We start from the raw sequence: 19,002 nt of genomic DNA on the forward strand, positions 1-19,002 counted from the left end.
AAAAATAGCCCTCAGCACCACTCCAGTAGAGAGCAGAACAGAATAGGAGAGAGCAGGAGAAACCACATGTGCGACGTAGAGTAAAGATGTGGGGGTTTGATTCTTACATATATCACGAGTGTTGTAATGTTGCTGAGTTGGGAATTGTGGCAACTGTTGCTTTCAGGCTACGTTACTCTGAATAAAAGCATCAACTGAACTTTAAAAAAAAAAAAAAAAAAAAACGTGATTCAGGTTTTTTTAGTGAGCGACGTTGGAAGAAGAAGGGAAATGGAAATGAGAATGTTTTGTTTCGACTCATTTTTACATAAATGAAAATCTCGTCCAGCATGAATGAGCAGCTCTAATGCAGATTGTAGATTACTAACCTTTCTTGCTTACAAGCCACACTCTCAGTCTCTCTCTGTCTCCTTCCTAACAAGACACTCCTCTACTCACATTAATTAAATCAAGTCTTCAGTAGGCTACTTACGCACAATTCCCCCCCTCCGGTCCTCGCCACAGACCTCTCTGATTAGGCCGGCCCCTGTCATGCATATTCACATCGCTGCAGTGACAGCCTTTTAACGAGCTCTTACCTAATCACAGGAAACAATGTTCATCCTGTTCTTTTTATTCCTTCTTTTCTCATTTCCTTTCATGCGTCTTTGGCTTTCATCTTCCCTGATCCCCACTGATATCAGACGGGCTTGACGGTCGGATGGAGAGAACGATGGGAGAGACACAAGTGCGGCTCGTCCCTAAATAAACTGCAATTCAGAAAGTGACTTGGACACAGAAGAGAAGTTCAGCTCTATCTCCTCCCTTTCCCTCCTCCTCTTCTTTCTCCCCTTCCCCCCTGCCTTTTCACATGTCTGATAGACAAATTGGATTAGCAGCTATTGGATTAAATGGCAAAATGGTGGGATAAGAAATGAGATGAACGTGCTGTGATCACAGCTTTTAATGTTTTTCTCTTTCTGTCTCGTTCATTTTGTCCTGTTATCCAAGCTCGCTCCTTCAAGGCACAAATAGGAAAAGTTTCTCAAGGGAAGACAAACGTAGGATTTCCTGCTTATCCAGTTACCACATTTCATAATACAGAGAAAAGTACCCGCTGTCTGTAAGTGGCCAAATGACCTGCTGATCAAAGGTCCACAACTTAGAGCTGAAGGAATTCGTAGATTTAACAATTAGCTGAATGACAGGAAATTATTTTTTATCAGTTAATCCTTGAAGTGACTTATCAAGCAAAAATGATCAGACATTTGCTGATTTCAGCTTCTCATCTGGGAGGATTTCCTGCTTTTCTCTGTTTCATATTTTTGTAAATTAGCTTACCTTTGGGTTTTTAACTGTTGCTGAGACAAAACAGGCAATTATGAAGAAAGCATCTTGGCCTCCGGGAAGTTACAGTTGGCATTTTTCTCAAACAATGGAAAGATAATTGATCATGAAAATAATCATAAAGCTGTCTCACCGTAACAGGGCACATCGCCTGTCAGCTCTGGGCAAATGAGCAAGTGATAGCAAACAGTTGAATATTAGAAATACAGTTAAATCCATCAGTATTTACTCACTACAGCTACTGCTTAATGCATTTAGTGAGACCAAACATAGTAACAGTGCACACTTAATTAAAAACCAGTGCAGGCCATCACCACCAGCACCACCACCAGCAGCAGCAGTTTGACCACCTCGGGGTGGGTTTCATTATTCCTATCTACACTGAATGGAACAGTGGTCGAGATAACTATCTTAATCTTATTTGGCTATAGAGGCTTCTCTCTGTTTTATTTCTTGATTTTTCTCTCTGTCTCTGTCCCTCGTATGGATTCATACAAACACACACACTGACCCATGCAAGCCAGCCCTTTTTTCATGCCTTAAGTCGTAACGGTCTCCCTCCACACACCGCAGTACGTGTCACTGAATCCAGGTTGTGTCCGTGTGCGTGAGACAGAGAGAGTGAAACAAGAGAAGGAGACAGGCAATCAGATAGAGGGGCTGTCGGGATGTGTGTATCACTTGTATCTCGCCTGTGTGTGTGTGTTTGAGTTGATTGTATCTTGTGTGTTTCTCACCGTCGCGGCCACACTGATAGCTGAGGTAACACTAAACATGATATTAATGATGATAAAGTTTTCCGTAGGTAGGGAAGCCCAGTGTATCTCCATCAGGCATATTTCACTAATCCTTTGATGTCCTGATCAAACATTGTACCGATGCCAAATTCACTGCTTCAGTCTCAGTAGACTTTGGCCTGTTTCTGCTCTGCCCTGTTCTGTGTTGAGCACTGAGACATGGCGTGTGAGGCAAGCAGCAAGACCCAGAATGCAACCTGCCAAACCGCCAGATGCTTTGATCCAAGATGGCCCCCAGAGAGCCAGCATGGATCCACAGCGTCTCAGAGCCAAGGCTGGATTCAGACACAGTGTTAATGCTGCTTGCCAGTGATATTTACACCATTTGTCTTCATACAACACAACGTTCAGCAGATTTTTTTTTTCTGTTGTTGTCACTCTCAACATATGCCATTTGGTGGACGCACTCATTACAGAGCAGCGAGTGGATACAATTTTAGAAAAAGGGCTGTCCCAGCGGGAATCGAACCCCCAACCCAGCATTAGAGCCTGAATTCATTCAGTGGGCATCAGAGGACAGCTCTGCAATTATTACTGTTTGTTGTCCAGTTTTCTTTTTCAGTGCTATAAGTAACAGAGTATAGTCAAACTAATGAATAGATTAAATGATTTATACATTAGTGCTAAATTAGTGGATTGAATGCAGTTTAAATATATTTGGGGTTTGGACAAAATCAATTTGAAAATGTTCTGTGGGTCTCTATGAAGTTGAGATGGCCATTTCTCACTATTTTCTACTAACTATATTTTTTTTATAGTACCCATATTGTATATTTGCACGTTACTCCCCAAAAACAGCAAAATCTTATCTCAGATGAAAAATGTCTGATCCTTGTGAACTGCAGAATTAGTCTCATATTTAATTTGGAGTCGTAGTAAAGAGTTGTGCGTCCCAATCATAAATAAACACACGTAACTCCGTCGGACAAACTGCAGACACGCCTCTGTCTCTTTAAGAGCCAGGTTGTATGTGGAGGTCAGAGTTCAACCCTGGAGAGGTTGAGCGAAGGGAGGAGGATGCTGAGCAGCTGTCAAGCGTCCTGCACCACTTGTCCTGCCTCTATCCTTCCATCTCGTCCTCTCTTTCTCTGCCTTAAAATCGCTCACCTGCTTGCCCTTATTCCCTCCTTCACTCCTTACATCCCCCACTTTTCCCATTTTGCTTCCACATTCACCATTTTCCCCTCTGTCCATCTCTCCCTTTCCCATCCTTCCCCCCTTTTCTCCTCCCTCCTGTCCTTTATCCTTCCTCTCCTACCTTTCCTCTGACCTTCCTGCCTTTCTCCTCCCTCTCCTCCTATCCTTTCTTCCCTCCCTTCGCCTCCCCTCTCTCCTTTCATAAAATGCGGCTGGTGGTTGGCTGGTAGCTGCTGGCTGGCTAGCGGTGGGGGATATAGCTTTATAATCCCCCCTCGTCTTCTAGCCCGCCTCGCCACAATGTCACAGGAGCTTAATATTTGCCATTATTATTTGCTTGTTTTATTTGACTTCGAGGCAGCACAATGACCTGTCAGCGCCGGCTTTATCCCCCCTCCGAGTGTCGTCCGTTTCAAAGTTGACTACAGTAATCCACGAGTCCCCGATTCCACTAAATCCTGAAGCTTTCTTTCATTCGCACATTCTTTTTTTCTTTCTTTCTCTCTCTCTCACTCTCTCCCCCGTCCTCCCCGCTCCACCCTCCTAAATGAAATTACATACATCTGCTGGCTCAGAGTATCACAAATGTCCACACACTCACCGGTGTCCGCGCACACATCCACACACGCCTGCCTTTTGTCGTCAGTGACGCAGCGGCCCAGTGTTCCCTCTCCTCTGCCGTGAGCAGCCGTGTGTGTGTGTGTGTTTGACAGAAAATGACACATTTCTCTTGGTTTTTATTTGGTGCTGAGCAGCTCAGTCAGTTGTTGTTATGCAGATCGTGATCATATTCAGTTGATCATAAAGCACCAAGTGCGTCGGTTTATTCAGTGTTTGGATGACACTCGTATCCAGAAAGTCTCACAATAGAAGCATCAGTGAAATGAGCTTCAAACTCTACATCACTGATGTTTGAATCCTTCAGAAATAATGAGTACAAAAGCCACTTTTTCAATTTCTTGGGAATGCTTTCTATTTACTATAAAAAATGAAAACATTTATAAAAACTTGGCATGTGTTTTTCTTCCACTGTGCAAAGCAACAGTGTCTTTCTTATTATTTTGAAGAGCACCAATTAATAAGTGGTATGAAATGTCGTCTTAGTGTTAATTCTGTTGCGATGCCTGTCGTAGCTTCCTGGCTATTAAACCTTCCTCTTGAGAAAGGGAGAAAAAAAAACAGCGAGAGATAGCAACATAAGCCCTAAGACGATCTGTCATCTCGCGTCTTGTGTTTTCATCCATTTCTTCTCCTCACAGATGCACTGAGTGTCAGATTAATGCTGCTGTCGCTGTTTAACTAGCCGCCAGTGCCACAAAGCTTGTGTCCCAAATCTAGACGTAAACGGTGCTGAGTGAACTGACCACACTGGAGTGTATTTGCACAGCAGCAAAATATACAAGTGATTTCAGCAGAAAAATTCAGTCATAAAGAATAAAATATATTTTACTATAACAATCTACATGTCAGCTCTAAAGCACCTTTGAAAACACATTTCTTTACATCTTGTATCAGGCACTTCACATTAAATTTTCACATTTAAATGTACGTATATGATTGAAGGTTTTGTCTTAATAATTCCAAACCAACCTTTCTGTGTCTGTTAACTGTACAAAATTGAACATTAATGGATCTTTTGCAACCATACTTATATTTAAAAAGTATTAAACAGCACTCGAGGACTTAAATAACTTAGATTTCATTGTGTTTTGTTGCTACTCTCTCCATCAAAACACATGTAAATTAATTTGAGAGTGATCGCAGATCCCAATCCTGTGGGTTTTTTTTAATAACTGGTCTTCAAATCACAGAAACTACAGTCTAAATTATTATTTTGAAATCATCATTCGGAGGCAGCCTTGTTGATGTCAAACTGACAGGCCCCTTTCTCGCCTGGGTCAGACATGACCGATGGAGGCTGTTGCTGTTGCTGTTCTGTGCCAAACATGTCCAAGATTTACAAGGTTTCCTTTCGATGTGCTTTGTCCGTATCAGTTGTGCGCATCCTATTGTACCTTGTAAGTAAGTTACAGCATAGAGCTTTAGCCCCAGGCGTGGGCGAAGCTTACATTAGCCATGCATCTGAGCCTTGCTAGCTCTCCGTGTGTTGAGCAGGTATTACACTAAGGGTCGGTGAGTCCCAGAGACGTGTTTTCTTTTGAAGGCCTGCTGAGTGATTGGTGGGATATGTATTGCCCTACAGTGAGAGGCTCCACTCTGTAAAGACGCTCGGCAGTAATCGCTGAGTTAATCCCGCCCCGGTTGAAGCCGTATTGACGTTGTGAAGACGTGGTGTGAAGTATGTGAATGTTTACACAAGGAATATAAGCGAGCAGTGTATTTACACACACACACACACACACACACATAAATATCTGGTGGACATACTGACTGTGCAGTGGCAAAAAGACTTAACCTGAGTCATTTATCTGCCTCATCTCTTTCATGTGTGTGTGCTCGTATACACTGTGGCTCTAATTAAGTTATTTACAGAGACAGTCGATGGGAGAAAATGACCTTTTATCTGTCTGGTTCAATCTGCTGTAACGGATGTTGTACTCTAACTGTGCGCTGAACAATCACCATAAAATCTGTCTCTGTGATTTTTAAAGAGGTGCAGAGAAACAGCTGAGGAGTAAATATGAACAGCTTTTGATATCATGTGTGTAACTGCTTGTTTTTCTGTGTGTGTGTGTGTGTGTGTGTGTGCGCTCTTCAGGAAATAACAAGGAGGAGGAGGAGGCCATGATGCAGGAGTGGTTCATGTTGGTCAACAAGAAGAACGCCCTCATCAGAAGACAGAACCAGCTCTCTCTGCTGTACGTATCCCAACATCTTTTCCTTTCTACAGTCAAATGAAAGCGAGGTGACCTGCATCATTTTCACGCGCCGAGAAGCATCGAAAACCGGGAAACGTCAAACTTCTATTCAAGCATTATAGATCAAAGTCACTGGAGCGACACAGGGTGGGAGTGTACTTACCACTCCATTCACCCCCTCTGTCTATCCACTCATTGATTTACATGTGGACGGAATATGAAATCAATAGAAATGTGGCGAACATCACTCTATCGCTAGTCTCTTTGTATGTGGTCAGCTGCGACAGGTGGAGACGCACGAGCACGCACGCACGCACACACACACACACACACACAGAGGCTGCCTTTTTTCTTCATTTGCAGCTGTTGGGATTTCAAAGTGTGCAAGGAGGAGAGATTGAAGTATTCATAATCACATTATATCGTGGGAAAGGGGAGGCTTTTAAAGTGGCCAATTGACAGAAGGGCTGATTATTAGCCCATTCTGTTCTCTCTTTGTGGAGGCCAAGAGAAAAGCCGCCTGTGAAGGACAAATTCTATTAGGCACCGAATTAGCTCATTTTTTAATATGTCTGAAAGAGGAAAGAATTCAATTTGTGCTGCATACACACACGCACACCACGTATGCCCATGCGTTCACACAAATACAGGGGACACACACACACACACACTCGTGGCATGTCCACAGATGTGCATTTATGTCTTTCTCATTTAATGTGTTTCTTTCCTCACACACACACACAAACACACACATTCACCCAGGGCTGTGTGAGCGCAGTGTGTGGATCAGTTATGTGCAGTAGATTAATGTGAAGCTGGAGAAGGTTCAGGCGAGTGGCTGAATCAATGTTTATTGCAGGTTTCTTTAAGTGCTTAATGATTTAGTCATTAACATATTGATGAACTTTGGTGTGTGTGTGTTTTTTTTCCCCCCCTCTCTCTCCCTCTAACTTGCCACAGGGAGAAAGAGCACGATCTGGAGAGACGCTTCGAACTGCTGAATAGAGAGCTGAGAGCCATGCTGGCCATCGAGGGTAAGGACACACACTCTCAGAGAGGCTGCTGCGCTCTCAGAATGTAATACGTGTGCAGGTATCAGGCAGGAGAAGTGTGCAGATTCATATCTCTGTTTCACTATGCAACAGAATCTGACTTTCAGTATGTAAATGCAGTTGAAATGTGAAACTGTGAGTATGTTACTGATTGCACGTGTGAAGCGAAATAACCAGCAAGCAGCACAGAAATCTCCACTCATTCATCGTCTCAGTTTCTGACATATTCTATCTGTTGATGTTTATCTAGTGGCCAAAATGGCTACTAGAGAAGACAAGCAGCAACAGTTGAAGTTTATTTTCCGCTTCCTAGTGATGAAGAGGAGTTAAAGCTACTGTCAGAGTTGTTCGAGTTCTAGCAAAGCGATTCATCTCTCTTCACGTGTATGGTTTTCGTGAGTGTTTCTTGTATTTTGTCCAGATGTTGGTCAGCTTTCATCCAGAGCCTAAAGCAGGATGATTTGAATTCTGCGTCGGGCTTCTTGATGAGGATTAAGATGCGAGCCTTGCGAGGGATTTTGCTCCCTGATACTTGATCAATGCTATCTGTTTCCTAGCTAGGCCTGAGTAGTCGATGCCTGATTTGAAATCTAGCCACAGCCACATTGGTTTGCGAAGTGAAAAAAAAAAAAAAAAAACAGTTATATTATTGAAAGCTTGTTAACTATAGCGCAGCCAGAAAAGCAGCCATTGTGTCGTATCAAAGTTGTCAGGGGGCCAGGGAAGTTTAATCCCCTTCGACTGCGTCCTCTTTGGCAAAATGAACCTTTTGCCAATCAATGCTAATTGATTTTGCCATTCGACATTGACCACCGCCACCACCCCCCCTCCCCACAGCCTTCAGTCACCCATTGTAATTTCACCGGGCACCTGATAAGCTACCTGGTCCATAATAAATCAATTGTAATTAGCAAGAAAGGAGGTGGCCCAGGCAGGAGGGGGTAGCGAGGGAAGCAGACATGCGTAGCCAAGCAGGAGCTGCGGACGGTGCCACACCGCCTGCGCCCAGGTTGATTTCCTCTGTCCTCTCCCGGCCATTTTATTTATTTATATTTATTGAGCTGCCGCCTGTCAGAGTGTGTGTTTGTATCAGCGAGCCTGCTTTCACTTTGTGTGCGTGGTTGTTTTTATGTGTGCGCAAGTCTGCTTTTGTATGTTGTTTTTTTTTTAATGTGTGTGTTTTAGGTTTTGTGCCTGTGTGTGTGTGTGTGTGTGTGTGTGTGTGTGTGCGTGTGCGTGCGTGTGTGTGTTTTTTTTTTAGTTCTTCTGTGAGTGCTTCTGTATCGTATGTGTATCGTGTGTCTGGCAGCTCGCCTCTGTGTGGGCATGTGTGTGGAAGTGAGAGAGCAGAGATAGTGTGTTAGGTGAGGTGGAGAGGTGGTGTGTGTCGTGTCACCTCTCCCCTCTCTGCCTTCATGTGGACTTGTTGGATTTGCAGCTGACTAACTTATCAGCCGGACTTATTTTCCTCCCTAAGGGAGGCACTTAACATTCACAGGCTCTGCCTTTCTGTAGCAGCCACAGATAGTTCTGAGCTGCTGGGAACTGTGTGTGTGTGTGTGTGTGTTGTGTGTGTGTGTGTGTGTGTGTGTGTGTGTGTGTGTGTGTGTGTGTGTGTGTGTGTGTGTGTGTGTTAAAGAGAGAGGATCTGTTGGTCTCTGTCTCCATCTGTGTGTTTAAATCTCACAGGTGTGTTTGTGTGTGCACCTGAGTGTTTTCTCTGTGAGTAAAGGCTTGTGTGTGTGTGTGTGTGTGCATGTGCGTGTGCGTGCATGTCTTTCTGTGGTTGTGCAATCAACTTCTGATTTGAAGCCATCGTTGTTTTGACATTCTGACTGGCCCTCACAGCTTCAAAGGGCTGTCTCAGAGTAAAGAGTTGGTTTCAGGGTTCAGGTCAGGATCAGGTTTGGGGTCGGGGTTAGGCATTAAGTTGTGACGTTAAGGTTAAAATAAGGGGCTAAGGAACGCGTTATGTCAACGAGTGTCCTCACAGCGAATGTAAGTCAACTGTTTGTGTGTGTGTGTGTGTGTGTGTGTGTGTTCAGCGCCCATCTCCCCAGCTCTTATTTGGTGCTTGGGCAGATCCATTGAGCGATGGTCGGGCGTGCGAGTAATTGCTGATTTGGTTGGCCGGTCGATGACAGAGAGAGAGAGAGAGAGAGAGATGCACCGTGAGTCAGAGCAGAGAGAAAAAAAACACACACCACTGAGATACACCTTCCCTGACACACACACACACACACACACCCTGCTGAGAAAAATATATACCTGCAATGACAGACACACACCACTCCCTCTCTATCTCTTCCTCTCAGTCAGCCCACATAGTCACATATTGAACCACAGTCTTCATTACAGACAGACACACACACAGTCTGTCCAGGACAGCGTGTGCTACAGCTGTCTCTGTCTGTTGGTATAAACAGTTATTAGAATATTTACCATTTTGCTGCCATGTGGCAGCAGACGTGGATACACGCAGAAATAAACCAGTAGAAATGTCTCTGTAATAATGAAAACACTGTAGATTTTGAGTTAAAAGCAGGAGATGATGAGTGAAGCTGCTCGGCCCCAGTCTCCGTTCACGCTGCAGACCAGAGCAGAGAGAGAAAAAAGTGTGACTCGTGACGTTTTATTCTACATTTGCTCTTCTGACTTTAGCTGCAGGACAGTCAGACACATGAGAGAATGAGAGGAAGAAAGACAGGGCGCTTTGAGGTGGAAAAGAGGAGTCAGGAGGAGACGATCCCTCTGAAATCAGCTTTGAGGCTGAAGGACAAATTTTCCTGAAATTTTCTTAGAAGTATAAAGTAGCATGAAAAGCACAAGTATGTCAGAATTGTGCTTAACTGCAATAGTTGAGAAAATGTACTTGGTTACATTCCACCACTGCTTCTGTGTGTTTGAAATGTGTTTTAATCCTTCACCAGAAATCACTGCACACAGAAGAAGTCATAAAGTAAAAAAAAAATCAACTTCAATACATTTCAGAGGGAAATCTTTTTTTTTTCTCCACTACGATTATTACAAGTTAAGATGTGGTGTTACAGATTAACTACCCAACAGTATATACAAGTAAAACTGAAACCAGTTACCAGTTTACTGGTTTTAACTGAGAATTTGTTTTTAGAATCGTTTTCTTTTGATTATTTTAATAAATTTATTTTTAATAATTTTGAGGTTTAGACACAATTAGCAGTGTCACATTGGGTTCTGTGTAATTGTTCTGACATTTTTAACTTTTTTTTTTTTTCATTTTTATAAACTAAACAATTGATACGTCAATCAGCTATTGAAGGAAATAATCAGCAGATTAAACCATGATAAGAATAATCATCAGTTGCCGTCCCATAGTAAACAGATACAGTGCTGACAAGCTGATGATCTACTTTTCTCAAATTTAGTTTAACATAACAAACAGGAACTACAAGGCTACAGAGGCCCATGTAGGAAAAGAGGAAAGAAGCAGAGAAGATTTAGATTTAATAACTGTGTAAGTTCAAATCATGATACATTGATCCACAGAGAGGTGTGCAGCCGACGTGCACAGTGTGACGTTAAAAAACGTTTTCAGAGTCTGATTTAATGGGCAACTGTTGCAGAATGAAACAGTTGGAGACGGGTGGAGGCGGTCAGGTCCGGTGTTGATGTTGTTTATGAGCATGCTCAGTGATAACCACCTCCTTGTACCTTCTTGGTGTGATGCCAGGCAGGAAAATGCCATCTGTATGCCACACTCTCATCTCCCTGCCACAAAATTGATCCACTATGCCCTCTTTATCTGCTTACCGATTCACACCTATGTATGCACACACACAAAACTGTGTCTTGGCTGCTTTCAAGGGTCTCCGTGTGTGTGTGTGTGTGTGTGTGTATGCACGCACGTGCGTGTGCGAGTGTGCGTGCATGTTTTAAAGTGGACGCCCTCTCGCCATCTAAAAGGGATTTATGCATAGTCGGGTCCCAGAGTTTTTCCTGTTACGGTTTGATATGATAAGCTTTTTTATATGTTTAAAATCAATATGTAATCCTATGCAGGAGCTTATCCCTCTCCACACCCCTGACACACACACACACACACACACACACACACACACATTTACTTCCCATTTGTAAATCTATTTGGGCTTTGTAACACATCGGGGCGGCGCGCTACAGACCCTGATTGATTAGGTGCACTGTGGAATCCTATCACATGGGCGACTTTTGATGATGTTGCCAACTCTTTCAGGATTGCTAGTTGACTGGAACAGCAGATAGCAAGCAACTTCGTTCCACAAGTTGTCCGACTTTAGTTTTGGGGAATTTAGGAAAAGAGTGTCTGTATTTATTTTTATTTATTTATGTATTTATTTATTTGCAGTGAGGGTGTTTTTTTTTCTTGATGACTTTCGGGCTGTTCTCTATTCAGGTTACATAAAAGCTGATAGAGCGTGTACTTAATTAGTTTAAATTCACAAAGTATTCTCCTCCTTTCCAGCAGTTGTAACTTCATGTGGATATGGAAACGAGGGCTTCCTGCAGTGTGGCTAACATGATATTAAATGCTGGTTATTGTCACATATGGCAGAACAGATGCTGAAATTGTGCATTTTGTTTAGATTCATGCCTCAGTTTCTGGATCACTGGCTGTTGTCTGATCTGCTCTTGTTTTGAAAAGTTAGAGCTGAGTTTCCTGCTCTCAGACACTGACGTGTTCCAGGTTTTTAAGTCTCTGAAACTCTGAAACAGACAAGTGCAAATAGTTCATTTGTTGGGAACTATTTTTTGTCCACAGCTTAATACACTTTGGTGTTTCCAGCAGCAGGACGGTGCACGTGGGACTGACTCAGCAGTGTCCACGTTCATCGTCATGAAGAATCATGTCACCCGGTGCAGCGTGTGCCTCATTGATGTCTGTTTATATAATAATAATAATAATAACTGAGCTCTGTAGCCCAGCGGAACAACACATCAGGCTTCAGCTACACAGACAGTGATTGTTAGTAGGACCTGTTGGTGGTTTTGGTATTTTAAATGGGATTTCCTGAAAATAAGGAAAATATGAACAATCAGCAGACTTATCCTTAAAATGTGAGTCAAATAATCATCAATCGGTCAGCAGTGGATTGATGAGCTGTTCCTCCAGTTTTTAACACTTCAGCCTTTGATCAAGATTTAAACAACCAAGTTTTTATATTTTGTTTATTAACATTCGCGTGACACTGAATTAATCACAAGACATTTTTTTCTTATTTTATCAGGCCTTTTCCTCCTCCTGCCACTTTCTTTTCCTCTGGTGACACTTTTTGTCTCTTGACTCCACTTGGACCTCGGCCAAAACCAGCTTTTGGAGGCCTTTTACACAAGAACAAGGGGTAAAGAGAGCAGAGAGGAAGAGAAAAAACACCGCAATGAAGGGGAATAAGTTTATAGATCCGTGTTTGTCGTCTGAAAACTCTGGAGAACGTTGTCTCTGAAGTTATGAAGCTGTGGATCAAATCCTTCAAACGAGAGAGAGAGGGAGAGAGACAGATGCATGTTGGACCGTCTCTCCTCGCTTTGAGGGAACGAGGCTTTGGACCAGTTTGCTCTCTTGAATAAATTTAGTGTTGGAGAGAGAGCGGGCAGGGAGGGGTTCATGGGGATTTGAACCAGCGCATTCTTGTGTGCCTTGTGCAGACTCACATGGTTACCATCGGCGTGCACAGCGAGGCTTATCTGAATACGCACCCACCGTGTGAGTTGTACACACTTCTCGGTCTCTCTCGCTCCCTTATGGGGGAGGCGGGGCTTACATGGGGGGGGGGGGGGGGGGGGGGGGGTGTTCTGAGTGGCTGCAGGGTGTTTTGTTTGTTCTTGGGTGTCTAGTTACCCAGCCTGCCCTACTCTGGTGTTGCCTGGTCACGTCTCTCATCGGCTCTCTTTATTGTTTACCTTCCTAATGAGGTGGGCGGGACTCAGCGACATGTGATTGACAGCGGTGTGCTTGCCCCCATAACCCCCAACCACCAGTCCCCCTCCCCTCCCCGGGTCGACCAGGACTTTGGCTTTTTGGCTGAGATGTGCTCTGAAGGAGAAGGAGGACAGTTTTGGTTTTTTTAACATACCTCTATGTTTTTGTGGGAAGTTTTTTTTTTTTTCCTGTCCTCCTGAACCCTCCTCCTGTGGGCCGGCCTTGTTGAGAAGGGATTGTGGGAGAGTGCAGTTATGGCGGATATGGACACACACATTCCTGTCTCGCAATTATGTAAAGATGATGACTCACATGATGACTCAACGGCTTTTCTTTTTCTACACTCGACACAGTTTGCCTTGATTTCTCAGAATGCCTAACTATCTCTTCTTTTAAAAAAGGACACACAAACAGATTTGAACATATTTGGCGGTTTTTAAGTATTTCTCGACTCCCCCACAAAGCCAGAGGAGAGTAAATTTGCTTCCCTGAGGAAGAAAAAAAAAAGAAGAAGAAGAAGAAGGGAGGGGGTGAAAGAAAGGAAGAGAGGAACGTAGAGAGCCAAATATTGGGACTGTGTTCATTTCGCTCTGTGGTCGACTTCAAAGGGACGAGCGGGGCCAATGAAGAGAGCGCAGACCTTTCAGGACAAACACACTGGGCCCAGCGTGACACACACACACTCACTCACACACACTCACACACACACACACACTCACACACTCACACAGCCTGACTGCCGCAATTTGACTCAATGAGGGAGGGGGAATATTTATTTTTAATAAAGCCACACTTATTTTGGGACTGACATTTTACAACATTCCTTTTATTCTCGAATCAATAGATGGTTAAATATTGATAGAGGGGTGAAGTTGCCTACGCGCCACAGAAGTTGCACACGGCTCAGCTGTGTTTGAATTCTCTCTGGGATGGAAGAGATTTTTTTTTTTTTTTTTTAATATGAAAGGACGGAGACACGTTCTCACACTGAGCTGAGGAGTCGCTGCAGATTTAACTGTGGGACAGTGGCTTAAATCTGCAGAGAAACTGTTTGTCAACCTGAGACGTTCCCGTTTCTGAACATGTTGCAGTGCACAGATTTTTTTAGAAGATGCTGATCAAGAAAGTGTTAATGTGTTAAATTTATTTTGGATTGTGGTTTAAAGTGCAATGATTTTATTGTTTAACGTCAGTTCAGTGTTTGCGGGTGAGTTTTGGGGGTGAGGGAGGGAGGGTGGGGGGGTGCTGCTGGTGTTGGGTGTATGTGGAGCCGAGGGCGCCAGGCGGATATTTGAGCCCCAGGGGGAGTGAGTGCTCTCCTGTGGGCAACCCCCCCCCCCTCCTCCAGGGAGAGGCTGAGGGGATTTGGATGGGGGTCCCACCTGGACCCTGTGGGGCCCTGTGGGGCCCCTTCCTGCAAAGACCCTGGAGAACTGAGAGAAGAGAGACAGGGGCTCACCTGTTTGTTTGTTTGTTTATTTAGCTTAGGAACAAACTGTTCCTCTGTGTTTGACTCTGAAGATCATTTAAACTAACTTCAACTTTAATGGATTCAATTTTTTTTTGTTATAGTACAAATTAATAGAAATTCTACATATAATGGGATTTTCACTATTAATAGATTATGATCACAGTTTGTGCTTTTTTAGGAGAAAACATCAACAGGAAACAGGGAATACAAACAAACTTCTACTTCTCAAAATTTGATTTACACCATTTCAGAATCTGCTTGTTTAGAATCGTGTAATATTCCTTTAAGTTATGAGTTATGAAAAATCTGCTTTAAACATGCAAACAACACAATCAGTTGTTTTTGCTAAGCAGCGTTTTCCTGTGGGATTCTTCATATGTCTCTGTGCATCATGAGGCTGCACATTAACAATATCCTTCAAGTGTTAGCTCAGGTCAACACATCATCACTGTGCACACACACACACACACACTCGACCTGACAGAGTGTGTGTTTACACATCACATTTACACACTGGTCCATACACTGAGCCGGCGATGAACTTTTACCAAACATGTCCGTCCACTGATCTGAAGCGTTCGACCAGAGAAGCTGTCGTCGTGTTGAAGCTCAGCAGGATGTGATCGTCTCACTTACCTGATAAAGAGATGTATGAAACAAGCGAAGCCATGTCCAGTGTGTTTGAAAAGCCTGCTCAATAAAACAGCTTCATTAGCAGTGATCAGGAGGTTTATTTCTATTCCAGGAGGATCTGAAGTGTTTCAGCTTTTTGTAGAAATGTTGTCTCGCTGTAATCTTGAGGTTCACCTGTGAGCTGGTTCATGTGTTGATCAGGTCCTGAAAAATAGCTTTTCATCCAGGGGACAAAGTGTCTTAAGGTTTTTAGAATTAAAAAAAAAAAAGTGAATCCTCTGTGTCTCCTGCTCTGAAAGAGTTTGTTCCTCTGCTGTTGTTGCAGACTGGCAGAAGACCGAGGCCCAGAAGAGACGAGAGCAGCTGCTGCTGGATGAGCTGGTCATACTGGTCAACAAACGAGACGCGCTGGTCAGGGACTTGGACGCCCAGGAGAAACAGTAAGTTACCTGCAATCAAAGACACAGAACCAGTCACAATTTAAAAAAAAAAAAAAAAAAAAGAATACATACAAAAAGCACACTGCAGCACCCCAGAGTTGTGTGTGAGGTAGTTTTTTCTCTCAGTCTGGGAATATCCAACCCCCCTTTGGTGAGTCTGTGCGAGAGCGTCTGCTGCCTATCTTCAAATTTCCAGAGGTCCCTCAGAAACCGTAGACGTAGTGAAAACACATTGCAGGGCACGTTGCATTCCAGCCAGCCTGCAGTCAACCTGCACGGCGGCGGCAGCAGCAGCACCTGCATGGGCAGGATCCCTTCCAGATTGGCGCTGCCGTTCACCACCAGGGTGCCAGGCAGGTGAAAGGTCGGAGCTCGGCCCCTGGCGCTAGGCCACGCCACAGGTGGCAAGGCAACGGGTGTGTGTGTGTGTGTGTGTGTGTGTGTGTGTGTGTGTGTGTGTGTGTGTGTGTGTGTGTGTGTGTGTACGCTCACCTCCGCCTCCTCCCATGGTCACATCTGACCTTTTGACCTTTGCCCTCCGCAGGGCCGAGGAGGAGGACGAGCACCTGGAGAGGACGCTGGAGCAGAACAAAGGCAAGATGGCCAAGAAAGAGGAGAAGTGTGTCCTTCAATGATTGTTGTTTCAGAAACACACAACCAACAAATGTAGCCGATAAAAGAAATGTACCATGATTATTATGATAAATATAATTACTATTATTATTATTATTTGATAGTGGCTTTTAGACATTTCTATCAGTCATTTCAATCCTTCTCTGGTTGTTGTTTCGGTCAAATTAACTGCAGAGACTCGGCTGAATTAAGAGGCCTGCGATGCCTTTGCACCAACTTTATACTGACTCAAACTGTCCCACGTATACACAACATTTTTTATTTTAATTCTCCTTTGCTTTACCCAGAACGGTACTTGTATGTAATATAAATATGTATGAGACAAGGGGCAGTGCAGAGCCTGTCAGACGGTGTGATATTTGTATGTAATAATGCAGCAGCACAGCCTCCTCTGTGTGAATGTGGAGACCAGTGGGTTTGAGGTACAGCACAACAGGGTTTAATGGGGGGGATTCTGCTTTATCTTTTTATTTTTCCATCATGTTGAGGAGAAGAGGAGGAGGTTCACGTTTCAGTTGGACTTTTAAAAGGAAAAATAAGAGTCGTTATAACATCAGTCTTTTCAAGCTACTTCATTACTTGACTGTGTATCCTTTAATTATTTCCTCTTTAAAGTTTTTACTTGTAAAATATCTTAAGGGGGGGAGGGGCGGGGAGGAGGGGGGAGCACATTACCGTTCATAAATCTTGCATAAATCTTAACTTTCCTAATGCTTTTTTTTATTTTTTATTGTCTTGGCTTGAAAGCAGTTTACCAAAAGAAATATCATGTTTAAAAAAAAAAAAAAAAAAAAACACACTCATGTTGTATATTTTCATCACTGCTCTGACCAATAGCTTCCAAAATCCTCTTTGTTTGTCAGGATTCATGCAGTCAAAAGCAAAAATATATATATATATATTATTTATTGCCGTTTGTCCTATAAGCTGCTTGTAACTGAATCTACCATCACATTTCATGTGCATTTTGCTCAACAACTTTTGGTTTGTATTTATTGTATTCTGAAGAAGAGGAATATGCTTCCACGTGCATCTCTTAGAGCTCCACATCTGGTGCAGTTGTCCTTTACGTGTGAACATTTATCTGTTTATTTATTCCAGTGTCATAACCCAAGTCTTCAATAATAAAGTCCTTATGATTTCATACTCCAGAAGGCAGCGTGTGGCCTGTTTTAACCCTCTGGATTTAAACACGGGTCGTTTAAAGCCGCAGATATTTTGTCTCCTCGCATCTGGCTGCTGTTTTTTTTTTTTTTTGTTTTGTTTTTTAAACCGTTGTCTTATTTTAAGGTTGAGTTTTACCGGAATCTGCGGCTTTGAATACCGTTTTCAGATTACTTTCTATTTTCGGAACTGCGGACTCACACTTCTAAAACTTATCCCGATGCTTTTATTCTTTTCTCTGTCAGTTTCTCCACATGATCCAGACCACGCTCCTGATTTTTCTTTTCACAGGAAAAGTTATTGAAATGCATGCACGCCTTTGGCTGCAGCGCTGCACATAAGTGGCCCCTATCACTGCATTCACCGGCGAGCGCTGCGTTTAGCAAAGCTTATTATTCGGCGCTCTGTTCAGTTCCCCTGCGACTTGTGCGTGTTTATAAATTAAAATTGGCGTTCGGGTTTTTTTTTTTTGTTTGAGGTCGGTGCTGAGCAGGTTCCTCTGAGGAAGATTAGAGAAATCACTTTGTACCGAGCAGATGTTTTTTTTTTTTTCCTCTGGGCCGCTTCTGTGCGCGCTGCAGACGGGGGGCAGCGCTGGAGAGGCTCGGTCACCCGCAGCCACGGATGGAGAGGATGGGGATGGAGAGGGAGGCAACAACTGAGAAGGTCAGAAAAACTGTCGATATAATAATTTTCAAATGAAGGAAAAAAATATATTTCACTGCCTTCAATTTCCCCCTTTTTTTTAACTTCCGCCTGTTTTTTTTTTTTTTTTCGACCATCAGTCTGATATCAGTAAAGTAAACAATGAAAAATGTTCCCGTAATAAAAATCAGAACGAACAGTGTCTGTGCTTTAACCCTCCGCTCCATCCCTGCAGGCAGCCTCCCATCCCCGATTAAAGCAGGGAAATAGGTTGTGACAGCAGACGTCCTCCCCGGCCTTCCTAGTACTTTAAAATTAATTTGCTGATTCGCTTCTTCTCTGCTTGGGACCGACTGTACGTGCACATTACGCACTTTACGTCCCCCGAGGCGCTTTGTTTTACTTTGTATTATACCGCGTTTATCACGGGAGGCTGTGATCTGGAGAAGAATAAAGCAAAGAGCCAAAACGGTGAAGGACGTTTTGCTCGGTGTCGTCAGAGGGCTGCATGTGGCTGAATGTGTGTGTGTGTGTGTGTGTGTGTGTGTGTGTTCGTGTGTGTGTTCGTGTGTAGAAAACCTTAAAAAATTATTCACAGCACCTGCCACTTATAGATGAATTTAAACTAATTATGTAAATGTATTTATTATGTATTTTTCTCCTGACAGAACCGCACATGCGCAAAACTTCACTTAAATTTTTGAATTTGATAAAAGTTTGGGTGTTTGTTCGTGTTAATATCAGCCTTAAATGCACCAAAGCTATTTCCCTCTTCTTAAATCAAAAATAAAATATCTCAAGGCCTCAGTGTAATAAATAATTTCGGGTGATGAATCTAATATTTTAACAGTTTTAAAATAGAAATTAAAAGACAGCGTGAAACGGCAGAAACAGCCGGGCTTACCTCTGCAGGATCACTCGGGCTCCTTTAAAGGTGCTGTTGAAGCAGA

The 19,002-nt window shown here is 43.3% G+C and overlaps 1 protein-coding gene across 3 annotated transcripts in view; it reads left to right on the forward strand.

Moving 5' to 3' along the window:
- Positions 1 to 17,382, forward strand: part of ehbp1 (EH domain binding protein 1) — a 129,348-nt gene extending 111,966 nt beyond the window's left edge. For all 3 annotated transcript variants that reach the window (XM_041049983.1, XM_041049984.1, XM_041049985.1), the window contains 4 exons: positions 5,980 to 6,079; positions 7,040 to 7,113; positions 15,496 to 15,610; positions 16,155 to 17,382. In XM_041049983.1, coding sequence (XP_040905917.1) covers positions 5,980 to 6,079; positions 7,040 to 7,113; positions 15,496 to 15,610; positions 16,155 to 16,245 — 380 coding nt within the window. In that variant the 3' untranslated portion in view covers positions 16,246 to 17,382. The remainder of the gene's footprint in view (positions 1 to 5,979; positions 6,080 to 7,039; positions 7,114 to 15,495; positions 15,611 to 16,154) is intronic.
- Positions 17,383 to 19,002: the final 1,620 nt, after the last annotated feature.

The sequence above is a fragment of the Toxotes jaculatrix genome, chromosome 11 (assembly GCF_017976425.1).
Source record: "Toxotes jaculatrix isolate fToxJac2 chromosome 11, fToxJac2.pri, whole genome shotgun sequence".
NCBI classification, from domain to species: domain Eukaryota; kingdom Metazoa; phylum Chordata; class Actinopteri; family Toxotidae; genus Toxotes; species Toxotes jaculatrix.